At 45.8% G+C, this 13551-nt stretch overlaps 1 protein-coding gene and 1 non-coding gene across 3 annotated transcripts in view; both read left to right on the top strand.

Moving 5' to 3' along the window:
- The first annotated feature begins 3168 nt into the window (after window positions 1–3168).
- The window catches only part of GON4L (gon-4 like), a 63094-nt gene continuing 52711 nt past the window's right edge, over window positions 3169–13551 (top strand). For both annotated transcript variants that reach the window (XM_021682125.2, XM_044915860.1), the window contains exons 1-2: window positions 3169–3685; window positions 9741–9932. In XM_021682125.2, the coding sequence (XP_021537800.1) occupies window positions 3181–3685; window positions 9741–9932 (697 nt within the window). In that variant the 5' untranslated portion in view covers window positions 3169–3180. The remainder of the gene's footprint in view (window positions 3686–9740; window positions 9933–13551) is intronic.
- Window positions 9400–9472, top strand: TRNAR-CCU. Its single transcript has one exon. It is a non-coding gene; the product is annotated as a tRNA-Arg (tRNA).

Genomic DNA, 13551 nt, shown 5'->3' with positions numbered 1-13551 from the left:
ACTATTTGTACAAACCAAGGAGTCCTCTTTCTGCAATCTTATGAATTCGCCATTTCCTCGGTCCCGTATTCCAGGTATCTTGCGGCGGGAAGGACTGGTTGTCAAACTACAGCACTGCATCGCAACCCCCAGCTTTGTTTAGAGTAGGGCAGCTCCACGGACAGAAAAAAGCCAGGGATCGCACTTAAACTCTTGGGCCGACAGCTGACACGCTGGCTTCCGTCCGCCCCAAGCTAGCATGGCGCCCGGAGGCTGGCGCATGCTCATTGGCGGCCCGGCGGCGCGCACCGCGGCTCGGGGGCGCGCACGTCCGTCGTTGCCGTTGGCCGACTTCCGGCGGTAGCGAAGCTGGGTTTCCGCGGGATCTGGCCGGCTGGTGAGGGCGGCGGGGCGCGTGCGGTGGGGCGGGAAGAGGGGTCGGGTCAGCGCGGGGTGCGTGACGGTGCCGGGCTGGGCGTGGGGAGCTGGGCCGCCGCTCGGCGCCGAGGTGGGGAGCGCAGTGAGGACCCCCTTTTGGAACCTGTGCCCGGGAGGGGCCCGCGCTGGCGCTGCCCGGGGTCGCATTCATTCCCCCCGTTGGTGTGACCCCAGTTCCCGGAGCCGGGGCCTAAGAGAGCTGCTGCGTTTGAAGTGCCTGGGGCCCATCTCTGCACGCTGCTGCCTCTGAACGGTAGCTGCCTGCCTCCGTCCTTCTTTTTCTTTTCTCAAGTTGTCATCTCTGAAATGTAGGACCCGTGCAGGCTGCTCCCACCCCACCTCTTCCCTGCTCTCCACCATCCCTCACCGGGATCAGCAGAACCTTCACGTGTTTACTGAGCTTTAATAACCAATCAGTGTGCATTAGAAGCCAGAGTTAGGATACCTGATTTCCCCTGATAGGTGTGTGTGTTTGTGAAACAAACTGGTTTGGAGCCAGGGGTGGGGTTCTCCTGCTGCCTGGAGAGACTGAATTAGGGAGGTTTATTTTATTTTTAAAAATTATCTATTTATTTAAGTAATCTCTGTCCCCAACGTGGGGCTCGAACTCACAACCCTGAGAGCAAGAGTTGTACCTGCGCTCTTCTGACTGAGCCAGCCAGGCGCCCCTGAATTGGGGAGTTTTAAAATAACCTTATAGTTCAGACTCTGAGAGAGAACTTTCTTAGTCCTCTAGTCCAAGCTTTCGTGTAGTACCCTGGTAGATGGGCATTGTCAGTGAGGAAGAACTCAGTGTTGTACAAGGCAACTTACTTTATTCTTGAACCTATTCTATAAGAGTAAAGTTTTTCTGGGTAGAAAGATGCGATCAGCTTCCATCCAATGCTTAACTCATGGTCCAAATGCTGCATAGAATAAGCACCAAATGGGAAGTTCATGCCCTCTTTCATTTGTTCGTTTTTTCAGGAAACATTCATTGAGTATACCATAGGCAGATCCTGCCAAGTACTGGGGGTACCAGTTGGAAGAGTCCTTTTCCTCAGAAAGCATATAGTTTTGGGGGAAGGAGACAGACAAGAGAATGACAAAAGTGATAAATACTGTAAAAGAGGGGTGCCTGGGCGGCTCAGTTGGTTAAGCGACTGCCTTTAGCTCAGGTCATGATCCTGGAGTCCCGGGATCGAGTCCCGCGTCGGGCTCCCTGCTCGGCGGGAAGCCTGCTTCTCCCTCAGACCCTCCCCCCTCTCATGTGCTCTCTTTCTCATTCTCTCTCTCTCAAATAAATAAATAAAATCTTTATAAAAAAATAACAAATAAATAAAGTTTCATTGGGCGCCTGGGTGGCTCAGTCGGTTAAGCGACTGCCTTCGGCTCAGGTCATGATCCTGGAGTCCTGGGATCGAGTCCCGCATCGGGCTCCCTGCTTGGCGGGGAGTCTGCTTCTCCCTCTGACCCTCCCCCCTCTCATGTGTTCTCTCTCTCAAATAAATAAATAAAATCTTAAAAAAAAAGTACTGTAAAAGAGCTTTGCAAAGAGGTGCTATAAGAACATAAAAGATACCCTCCAGCTTAGGTTAGTGTTGCCCTTAAATTGTGAAAAACTGGAATAGAAGCCAAGAGTCAAGAAGTAACATAGCATAAAGAATAGTAGAACTCTTGTTTTCAACACACAATTTCTGTTAATATAGCTTAACATTTTTAAACAACCACACTTTGCTTTTGGATTGTTTCTGTTAATGGAACTACCTGTTCATGAAAACAGCAATAGCAAACATTGATCTAATAAATTGCTGTCTAATGACATAGATGCTATTTTTATTTCATTTTTAAAAACATTTTTAAAAAAGATTTTATTTATTGGGACGCCTGGGTGGCTCAGTCAGTTAAACATCTGCCTTCAGCTCAGGTCATGATCCTGGGGTCTTGGGATCGAGTCCTGCATTGGGCTCCTTGCTTGGCAGGAAGCCTGCTTCTCCCTCTGCCTGCCGCTCCCCCCTGCTTGTGCGCTGTCTCTCTCTCTCTGGCAAACAAACAAATAAATAAAATGGTTGATCTTAAAAAAAAAAAAAAGATTTATTTATTTATTTGAGAGAGAGATCGAGGGTGAGAGAACACAAGCAGAGGGAGGGGCAGAGGGAGAAGCAGGCTCCCCACTGAGCAGGGAGCTGGAGTCAGGGCTCGATCCCAGAACTCTGGGGTCATGACCTGAGAGCCGAAGGCAGACGCTTAACTGACTGAGCCACCCAGGTGTCCCCATTTCATTTTATAGCTGAAGAAACAGGTTCAGTTTAAGTTATGCAGGGTCACAAAGCTGGAGAGAAGGTGATTTGGGAAACAAATGGAGTTTGACTCCACAGTTTGCTCTCAGCATCATGCTTTTCTACCTCCTTGATGGTAGTGATGGTAACCAACATTTACTAATCACTTACTGTTTAATTTTTACAACAACTCTATGAGGTAAGCCCAGTTAATATCCTTTACAGTGGAGGAAACTCAAGATCAGAGAGGTTAAATCACTCAGCCAAGATAGTGTACTAAGCGCTATTGCTTAGTACGCTGAAGTTAGGGTTTGAGCACCACACTCTAACCACAGTCTCTCACCTCCCACCCATCGGAACATTGTGTATTTGGTGTACTGTGTCCATGACTGAACATGAATAAGTGGAAAGATACTTGAAGAAATGCTCTTATCATTAATTAATATGAGGGTGATGAGAACTTGCTTTTCTCCTTTCAGGATGGAAGAGGAGTGGGACTTGTACAATGTTGCCCTGTAAGAAGAGAAGGACTATGGTGACAGAGTCCCCACAGCACCAGGGCAACCGGGAGGAAGAGGACCTAGACCTGGAGTCAGCCGTTAAATCGTCGTCTGACCAGGTGAAAGACTTGGGGTCAGCGTCACTCTCTGGGGGTCCGAGTCATGGCAGAGCAGCTGGCCTCCAAATAGAGTCCGTTCAGGATGCTGGAAATCAGCTTGATGTGGAGGATCCGTCTTTGAGTTCTAGGGTGCTCGCCCAGGACACAAATGCACCAGTTTTAGAAGCTGCTGATGCGGCCATCTCTCAGGGAATCACCCTACCTTCCTTGGAGTCTTCCCAGCCCCTTAATGTACACATTGGTAAAGGAAAAGTCCAGGCCACTGGCTCAAGGAGAGGGAAGAAGATGACACTCAGGCCTGGGCTTGTTCCCCAAGAAGACAGAGGTGATCATCCTATTACAAAGGAGCCTTTTTCAGGAGAGCCTAGTGAAGAAGTCAAGGAAGAAGGAGGTAAGATATGAACGGTTGTTAGGCCATGTTTGCCTTGACGCACCAGTTTGCCACTGTGCTCTCTGCAGTTCAGTTATGAAGCGGTGTTTCTGACGGGGATACTGATTCACTATGGAATCGGAACTGCACTGCTCATAAGGGTCAGCAGTCAGGTTTATGAATGGGTGGAGACTTTCTTCTCCCTCCCGTTCCGAGATCCTCTTCTGTATCCTTTTCTTTCTCTTACTCTCTCGTGTCTGGAGTGGTGAACTATGTATGGCCTTTTGTGATTTGGTGGGTGGACATGAACATGAAGTGGGGCTTGTGGAGGAGGGGCAGCAGTGTAAAGGGACATTGGGTGGGGCTCTACAGAGATGACATAACCCTTAGGACTTGAGGGATAAGAGTTTGACAGTTGGTGGCATGGGGTATCGTAGGCCAAGAGCAGTAGGCACCGAGGCAGAGGCCGAAGGGGATGGTGACATGGTTGGTTGGAAAAAGTGAGAGATGTCTTCAGAGCGGTTGATTATGTTTAGATTGTGAAGGGCTTTGTTTTTCATGCTCAAGCGTTTGAACTTTTCCTGTAGGTGATAGCCAGTTAATAAATAAAAGAAGCAGAAGGCACAGTTCTTGCCTCAGAAAGCTTGTAGTCTAGTTGGGAAGACAAGATAAGCACATAATTCATTTGGAGCAGCTGGAGGCAAGCAGACGACACAGAGCCTTGCCCTTCTCCCCTTGAGACCTTACAAAGGCTTGGACTGGGATATTGGCAGTGGGGAGAGAAGAAAGGGTGTGTCTTAGAGACATTACGAAGGAAGAACTAATCTTGCTCGGAGCCTCACACCATTTAAGAGATCTGTCCTGGGGGTGGTGGCTCAGGCGTTGGGGGGGTTGGAAAGGAGTTGGGCTTTAGGTATGAGGAGTGCGAGGTGTGATGTGGGGGCCATCAAGATAAAATAGAGCTCTGAGATTGAAGTTGGGTAAGAGGTAGGAGTAGAAACAGTCAGAGTGTTCGGTGTGCTTCTTCATGGAGAGGAATGTGGAGAAAGGGGACCAGCTTAGGCTGAGGAAGATGACAGAGAAGGGAAAACTAGAGAAATGATAGGAGAAGTCAGGAAGGAGGACAGCTCTGAGAACAAGGCCCATTGTTTATTTATTTGTCTGTTTGTTTAAAAAGATTTTATTTACTTGACAGAGAAAGACACAGCAAGAGAGGGAGCACAAGCAGGGGGAGTGGGAGAGGGAGAAGCAGGCTTCCCGCCGAGCAGGGAGCCCAATGCAGGGCTTGATCCCAGGACCCTGGGATCAGGACCTGAGCCGAAGGCAGACGCTCAACGACTGAGCCACCCAGGCGCCCCAAGGCACATGATTTAAAAGTTAGTGACAGGGCGCCTGGGTGGCTCGGTTGGTTAAGCGACTGCCTTCGGCTCAGGTCATGGTCCTGGAGTCCCGGGATCGAGTCCCGCATCGGGCTCCCTGCTCCTTGGGAGCCTGCTTCTCCCTCTGCCTCTCTCTCTCTGTCTCTCATGAATAAATAAATAAAATCTTTAAAAAAATAAATAAATAAAAGTTAGTGACAAAGGGGGCGCCTGGGTGGCTCAGTCGTTGAGCGTCTGCCTTCAGCTCAGGTCATGATCGCGGGGTCCTTGGATCGAGCCCCGCATCGGGCTCCCTGCTCAGCGGGAAGCCTGCTTCTCCCTCTCCCACTCCCCCTGCTTGTGTTCCCTCTCTTGCTGTGTCTCTCTGTCAAATAAATAAAATCTTTAAAAAAAAAAAAAGAAAGAAAGAAAAAAAAAAAAAGCGAGTGACAAAGGAGAGAGAAGGATGATGGGGCCCGAAAGAAGGCTGTGCTTGCAGCTTGGAGGTGGTTGAGAGGGGGCGCCGGAGAGTTTCTGGGACGAGGAGAGCAGATGATGGAACTCTGGAGGGAGAATGACAGCAGCACTGGCTGTTTTGCAGCAGGAGGACGGACATGTGGCCAGAAGGGCAGTGGGATCCCTGACAGGTCTTCTTCAAGCTTGGCTGTGTCTGTGACATGAAGGTGGGGGACCTGGAGAGGATACAGGATTCCAGTGCTCGTATGGAAGGAATGGGTAATTCACTAGGGGTTCAAAGTCACTCAGCTGTTGAGGAGTGGAATCTAGAGATGTTTTCAATGGTTAGTTTACAGATGTCCAAGTGTAGGTGAATAAAATAAACACTTGTCGTTTAGGATTATCTGTAATACAACTCCCCTTCTTTAAGCTAGATAATTGAAAGTGGATTCTACCACCTTGCACTTTTAATGAGCTGTAATACCAGTAAAAGAAGGACCTTATGAGTGTCTATCCAGAATCCTTTTTCCCCCCCAGTACCTTTTTTTTTTTTTTTTTTTTTTTGCGGGCTAGAAATGTAACATACAAAACAGAAAGGAAGAAAGAAGATTGAAAATTCATATATATGCATTTTTAAAAAAGATTTTATTTATTTATTTGACAGAGAGAGACACAGGGAGAGAGGGAACACAAGCAGGGGGGGTGGGAGAGGGAGAAGCAGGCTTCCAGCCGAGCAGGGAGCCTAATGCGGGGCTCGATCCTAGGACCCCGGGATCATGACCTGAGCCGAAGGCAGACGCTTAACAGAGCCACCCAGGCGCCCCATATGTATGCATTTTGAATAATGAAAAGTTTAAGGAAGAAAATAAAGAAATCTTACTATGCACAGTAATCATTAAAATGTAGTGTAGGGGCGTCTGGCCAGCTCATTCTTGGGAGTGTGCAACTCTTGATCTCCGGGTTGTAAGTTTGAGTCCTGTGTTGGGTGTAGAGACTACTTAAAAGTAAAATCTTAAAAAAAAAAAAAAAAAAAGAAAATTAGTGTGTATTTGTTTTGTTTTAAAGATTTTATTATTTATTTATTTGTCGAGACAGAGAGAGAGCACAAGCAGGGGGAGCAGCAGAGAGAGAAGCAGGCTCCCCGCTGAGCAGGGAGCCCGATGCGGGGCTCGATCTCAGGACTCTGGGATCATGACCTGAGCTGAAGGCAGACGCTTAACGACTGAGCCACCCAGGCGCCCCTGTTGTTTTGCTTTCTTTTAAGTAACGTGTAGTATTACAGTTTTGTAGAAAAAAAACAAAACCAAAAAACTCTGGGTTATTTTGAAGTGTGGTAGTGCCCCCTTATCCGTGAGTTCAGTTATCCGTAGTCAGCCTCAGTCTGGAAGCAGGTGATCCTGACTTCACCTCGTTATCAGATCAGTAGTAGCCTAATGCTGTGTCACTGTGCCTATGGCCCTCCCCTCACTTCACCACCCCATGTAGGCATCACATCAGCTCACATCATCATAAGAAGAGGGGTGAGTACAGGATAGTAAGATAGTTTGAGAGAGGGAGGGACCACATTTGTTTAACTTTTATTACAGTACACTGTTAATAATTGTTCTGTTATTAGTTACTGTTAATCTCACTGCCGAATTTATAAATTAAACTATCATAGGTCCGTACAGGAAAAAAACAGTGTATATAGGGTTCAGTACTATGGGAAGTTTCAGGCATCACTGGAGCTTTTGGAACCTGTGTCCCAGGGGATAGGCAGGGGCTACTGTATCAGCATTTTGTTACAGTGGGTACTCTGTGAAATCATGTTTCTAGGCTGCAGGTGCTAGTGATTAAACCTTACTTGTGTTGGTGTGTATTCTAACAGAATTTTAACCCCTACCGCTCCCTCTTTTTTTTGGTCAGAATTTTAATTGTTCTTTTAAAATTGATTTATATACCCTAATTTCTACTTATGCTTCTTTTCCTTTGCCTTCTAAAATGATTAAGTTAGGGGGCGCCTGGGTGGCTCAGTCGTTAAGCGTCTGCCTTTGGCTCAGGTCATGGTCCCAGGGTCCTGGGATCAAGCCCCGCATCAGGCTCCCTGCTCAGCGGGGAGCCTGCTTCTCCCTCTCCCACTCCCCCTGCTTGTGTTCCCTCTCTCGGTGTCTCTCTCTCTCTCTGTCAAATAAATAAAATCTTTAAAAAAATAAATAAATGATTAACTTAGGCAGATTTCAGCTTATAATTAGTTGTACAGTTCTCAGCTAATTATTTTCATGTTATCAATTCACAGTTCTTAGGCTGGCAGTAAATAGGTTACAGATGTGTTCTGTGTAAGGCTTCCCCTGCTCTGCCATACCCTACTCCGCTTCCCTTTCTAGGGGCTCTGAGCATCTAACACATGGATACAGAAAAGGAAGAGTGGGATTCCTGCGGGGTGCTCTGAGACGGGAGTTAAATTGAGAAGCAATGTGATGTGGTCACTGAAAAGGAACATTTTTGGGGTGCCTGGCTGGCTCAGTTGGAAGAGCGTGTGACTTGATCTCAGGATCATGAGTTTGAGCCCCACGTTGGGTGTAGAGATTACTTAAATCAATAAAACTTAAAAGAAAGGAAAAACATTTTCTGTATGGCTGGTAAACTGTGCGGACAGTGTTAGAGTTGTTCCAAATACATTTTAGGTAGTAGAAGTATCAATGGAAACTACCAAAGTGAATTTCTGGCATGTTTGTTTAAAAAATCTTTTATGTTGGTTCAGTTTTGAAAATGTTGACATCATTAATTGTACAACTTGTTCAAGATTGTTGATGAAGGAGATCACTATGCTGTTTATTGAAGTTCTCTTTTCTAAGAAATTTGGCTGAGAGCAACTTTGGATTTGACCGATTTGGGATCTCTTTGTCCAGTCCCTGTGAAAGGCAAAGCCGTGGGACGTTTTGATGTTGTGGAGTACTCACGGGCTCTGGAAGTGAAGCATAGAAGATTGAGAGTACATGCAAGTCAGGACTGATTCATGGCTTCTTTAAAGCTTTTTTTTCTCCGTTGGGGGAGAGGATGGTCCAATTTAAAACCATGTTTACACTGGTTGAAAGTCCCAGTGTCGATGAGACAGCAGGTCACAGCCTAAGGGCTGCTCTGCATAGAGCTCAGTGATAAATAATTTGATCTCTTTTTGAACATGTTTTGACTGTAATACACAGACATGAAAACAATTCATAGATGCCGACAGCGCACCGTGAAAAGTTGGGCACCCTTTCCCTCTGCTCTTGTCCCCAGGTTCTTGTCTCAGGAGCAAGCAGTCACTGTTCAGCACGCCTGTTCTGCCTGTGTTCTCCCCATGACAAGTTGGTTCTCGTGTCGACTTTTGCTACAGCATGAATGTTTCCTTGCTTTTTTTTTTTTTTAAAGATTTTATTTATTTATTTGACAGAGAGACACAGCGAGAGAGGGAACACAAGCAGGGGGAGTGGGAGAGGGAGAAGCAGGCTTCCCGCTGAGCAGGGAGCCCTATGCGGGGCTCGATCCCAGGACCCTGGGATCATAACCCGAGCGGAAGGCAGACGCTTAACGACTGAGCCACCCAGGCACCCCATCCTTGCTTTTTTAAATGCCCCATCTTCCCCAGAAGAAAGATAGCACTCCTTAAGAGTAGAGGTGAAGAGGGGAAAGTTGTCTGAGGAACTGTAGAACCGTGTATTGATAATTTTACGGTGATTTTTACTCTAATGCTCTGTAGAATTTATAGAGTCAGAAAGTTCAGGACATTTATAATGGATATCACTTATAGTGGGTTAAATGCGGTATTAATGGTTGTCTGTATAAAATGTCCCTTTGTCATCAGGACTATAACAGACCCCACCCCACAATTATGGTTCTCATTTCTCCATAGGAAAAAAATGCATAACTCAAAGCATATTAGAAGTAGAAAGACCTTGGGGTGCCTGGCTGGCTCAGTCGGTAGAGTGTGTGACTCCTAATCTCAGGGTCATGAGTTCAAGCCCCATATTGGGAGTGGAGCCTGCTTAAAATTAAGAGGGAAAAAAAAAAAAGTAGGAGACCATAGCCATTATGTAGTTCAACACCCTGACATAGGTGAGTACGTTGGAACTGAGCTTTTGATTTCTTAGGACCCTGTAAGTGAGAGGAGAATGCCTATATGGTGTATGCATCATTAAAGAAGTTACCCATCTATAAAGGACTTTATAACCAAATGCTGATTTTTATAACCTGGTATGATTGATAATGGGCAAAGTGTGGAGCAATACTTGTGATTCTTCCAGGAAAACCTCAGTTGCACTCTGGAGGGGCGATACCTTCGCTGCCGTTAGGCAGCCACTCTGCAAAACCAGGAGCCCAGCCTGGGAAGTCCCCTCAGCCAGGTATCTGTGCCTGTCCTCAGGAAAAGCCATTCGGGACTCTGGCTCCGCAAGCTGAGGATGAGACAGAGGACGGTGGACTCTTCATTCCAATGGGTAGGCTTTCTTTCTCTTTTCTTCTTTTGTAATTAAAGATCCTCTTTATTGAAATATGATATAAAGTATAATATGTAGAAAACTGCATGTGTCCTAAGATATCGTAGTTCCTTGAATTTTCGGAGACTGAAGACACCCGTGCAACCAACAACCAGATCAAGAAACAGAGTATTCCCTGTTCCCTCAGTTGTCCCTTTCAGTTATTACCAGCACCTCACCCGTGGGGGCCATTACGCTGACTTCTGGCAGCCCAGTTTGGTTCGCCTGTTTTGTACTTCATATGAGTGGAATCCGGTGTTTGTATGCCTAGTGACTGCATTTTTCCACTCATCTTGTTGCATTTATGAAATTGGCCCACGCTGTTGATTGTAGATGGTTCATTTTCATTGCTGTCTAGTATTCTGTTGTTTGAGTATTCAACATTTTCTGTATCCGTTCAACTTTTTTTTTTTTTTAAGATTTTATTTGAGAGAGAGCTTGAGAGAGAGACCACGAGAGGGGGAGTGGGAGAGGGAGAGGGAGAAGCAGATTCCTCACTGAGCAGGGAGCCGACCTGGGGCTCGATCCCAGTACCCTGGGATCATGACCTGAGCCGGAGGCAGACGCTTAACCGACTGAGCCACTCAGGTGCCCTTCATTCAACTCTTGATGGGCATTAGGATTGTTTCTAGTTGGAGGCTACTCTGAATGGTGCTTCTGTGAACATTCTACACAGATCTTTGGGTGAACATCTGCATTTGATTTTTGTTGGGTGAATTGTTAGGTCATAGGATTAGGCCTTCTGAAATTTTTTTGAAATACTGTATTTTTTATTGTGAATTATAACACATACAGACAAATGAATAAAGATTTTATTCAGCTTAAAAAATGGTTTTACAGCGAGCACCTGTGATTTCAATTTTTTTAAAGATTTTATTTATTTATTTGAGAGAGAGAGAGTGAGAGCAAGTGAGCACACCAGCAGGGGGAGTGGGACAGGGAGAAGCAGGCTCCCCACGGAGCAGGGAGCCTGACTCGGGGCTTGATCCCAGGACCCTGAGATCATGACCTGAGCTGAAGGCAGACGCTTAACTGACTGAGCCACCTAGGCACCCCTTGTGATTTCTTTTTTTTCCTTCCTTCCTTCCTTCCTTCCATTCTTTCTCTCTTTCTTTTTAAAATTTTATTTATTTACTTGAGAGAGAGAGAGAGCACAAGCATGATCAGGGGAGGGGCGGAGGGAGAGGGAGAAGCAGGCTCCCTACTCAGGGAGCCCATGCAGGGCTGGATCCTAGGATCCTGAGATCTTGACCTGAGCTGAAGGCAGATGCTTAATGGACTGAGCCAGCCAGGTGCCCCTGTGATTTCTTTTTCTTATTGCAAATACTAGTGGTGATCATGCACATTTCGTCTGAACTTGGGGGAAGGCACTCCGTATTATTCTTGTTTTTTGGGGTTTTGTTTTGTTTTTAGAAGTGGGGAGGTGGAGGGGCAGAGGGAGAGAGAGTGAGATTCTAGAGCAGACTCCCTGTTGGGCATGGAGCCTGACATGGGGTTCAATCTCATGATCCTGAGATCACCACCTGAGCCGAAATCAAGAGTCGGATGCTTAACAGCCAGCCAGGCGCCTCTGAATTCCTTGTTATGCATGAGAGAGTTGTAGACTTTTTGTAGATACATTTTTTTTAAAGATTATATTTATTTATTTGACAGAGAGAGAGAGTGAGCATGAGCAGGGGGAGGGGCAGAGGGAGAGGGAGAAGCAGACTCTCTGCTGAGCAAGGAGCCCGATGTGGGACTCTATCCCAGGACCCCGGGATCATGACCTGAGCCAAAGGCAGAGGCTTAACCGACTGAGCCACCCAGGCGCCCCACCTTTTTATAGATATGTTGTATCAAATTAAGGAAGTTCTTTTCCTAATTTTCAGAGTTTTATCATGTATTGAATTGTGCTAGTGCTTTTCTGTCTCTATTAAGATGATCATACAGTGTTTCTTCTTTATTCTGTTAGTAATGTGGAGATTCATGTTGTTTCTTACTGTCATATTTATTGAAATATAATTTGCATTCAATGAAATGTACCCAGTGAGTTTTGAAACATGTAATACAGTTCTATAACTGCCGCCACCATCAGCATATGGGATATTTCTCTCACCCCGAAAGCTCTCTCATTGCCCGTTGCAGGCTTTCGTTCTCAGCCCGGTCTCGTCTGCCACCTCACTGCGTCCGTGTGGTTCTCTCTGCAGTGTCCTGCCCGTGCTCACGTACAGTATGCAACTGTCTTTGCCTGGTACGATGCTTTGGAGACTCATTCGCATTTGTTCTTCTCATTGCTGAGTAGTGTTCCATCCCACAGACACACCACCAGTTACTGGTTCACCAGTTGATGGACGTTTGGGTTGTTTCCAGGTTTTGCCTGAAGCTGCTCTATACATTCACATATAGGCCTTTGATGGACACAAGTTTTCATTGTTCTTGGGTAAATCACTAGGAGGGACATTTCCGGGGCTTTATGAGGAACTGCTGACCCATTTTCCAAAGCAGCTGTACCATTTTACACTCCCACCAGTGGGTGTGAGATTCACAACTGATCCGCGTCCTTTCCAGTAGTTGCCAGATGCTTACATTTTCTCCATTTTAGTAGGTGTATTTCCTTGCGGTTTGAACTTGCATTTCTCTAAGGAAGAGTAATGTAGAGCATGTTTTCATGTGTTTATTGGCCACTTGTAGATCATTTTTGGTGAAATGTTTGATCATTATTCTGTTATATGCCCTTATTCCTTTTGTAATTAGTACATATCTTGCAGGAGATACCTTATTTTTTAAAAAAATATTTTACTTATTTATTTTAGAGAGGGGGTGGAGGGGCAGAGGGAAAGGGAAAGAGAATCCCAAGCAGACTCTCCACTGATCACAGAGCCAGACTCGGGGCTCTATCCCATGACCCTGAGATCGTGATCTGAGCCGAAATCAAGAGTCAGATAGATGCTTAACTGACCGGGCCACCCAGGCACTCCTTGCAGAAGATACATTAAAACTATGCATGTATCCTGTTTCTCCTCAAACTTTTCCCCACTAATTTTAGCATCCATTGGTGGATTGCCTGCAAGAATTATTACTGTGTTGTTCTAATTTTTTTATTCCTTTCATTCCTTCTACATCTAGTAATTGGGATTTTCTATAAAGAAGAGCTGTCCTTCTTCCTCGTTTATTTATTCAGTTTTTATGTGAGTGTGGACTCATGGGTATTTATTTTATTATTTGAGTTACAGTGCAATGGTGTCATTATTTATTTTGCTCAGATTGTTTTAGTGTTAGGTATGGGGAGATACTTCAGGTTTTACTTTTATGGAATATGGTTTTGGTGTCATATCAAGGAATGCTGCCTAATCCTGGGGCGCCCGGCTGGCTCAGTTGGTGGAGCGTGTGACTCTTGACCTTGGGGTTGGGAGTTCAAGCCCCATGTTGGGTGTAGAGCATTAAAAAAAAAAAAAAGGAACTCTGCCCAATCCAAGGTCACAGAGATTCTTTTGTGCAAGTTGTATGGTTTTACATATTCTGTTTAGGTATATGATCCATTTTGAGTTAATTTTTGTATCGTGTGAGGCATATTTGAGATTCTTTTTTGCATGTGGATGTT

Source organism: Neomonachus schauinslandi, chromosome 6 (assembly GCF_002201575.2).
Source record: "Neomonachus schauinslandi chromosome 6, ASM220157v2, whole genome shotgun sequence".
In the NCBI taxonomy this organism is placed as follows: Eukaryota; Metazoa; Chordata; class Mammalia; order Carnivora; family Phocidae; genus Neomonachus; species Neomonachus schauinslandi.
This window is presented reverse-complemented; position numbering and strand designations above follow the sequence as displayed.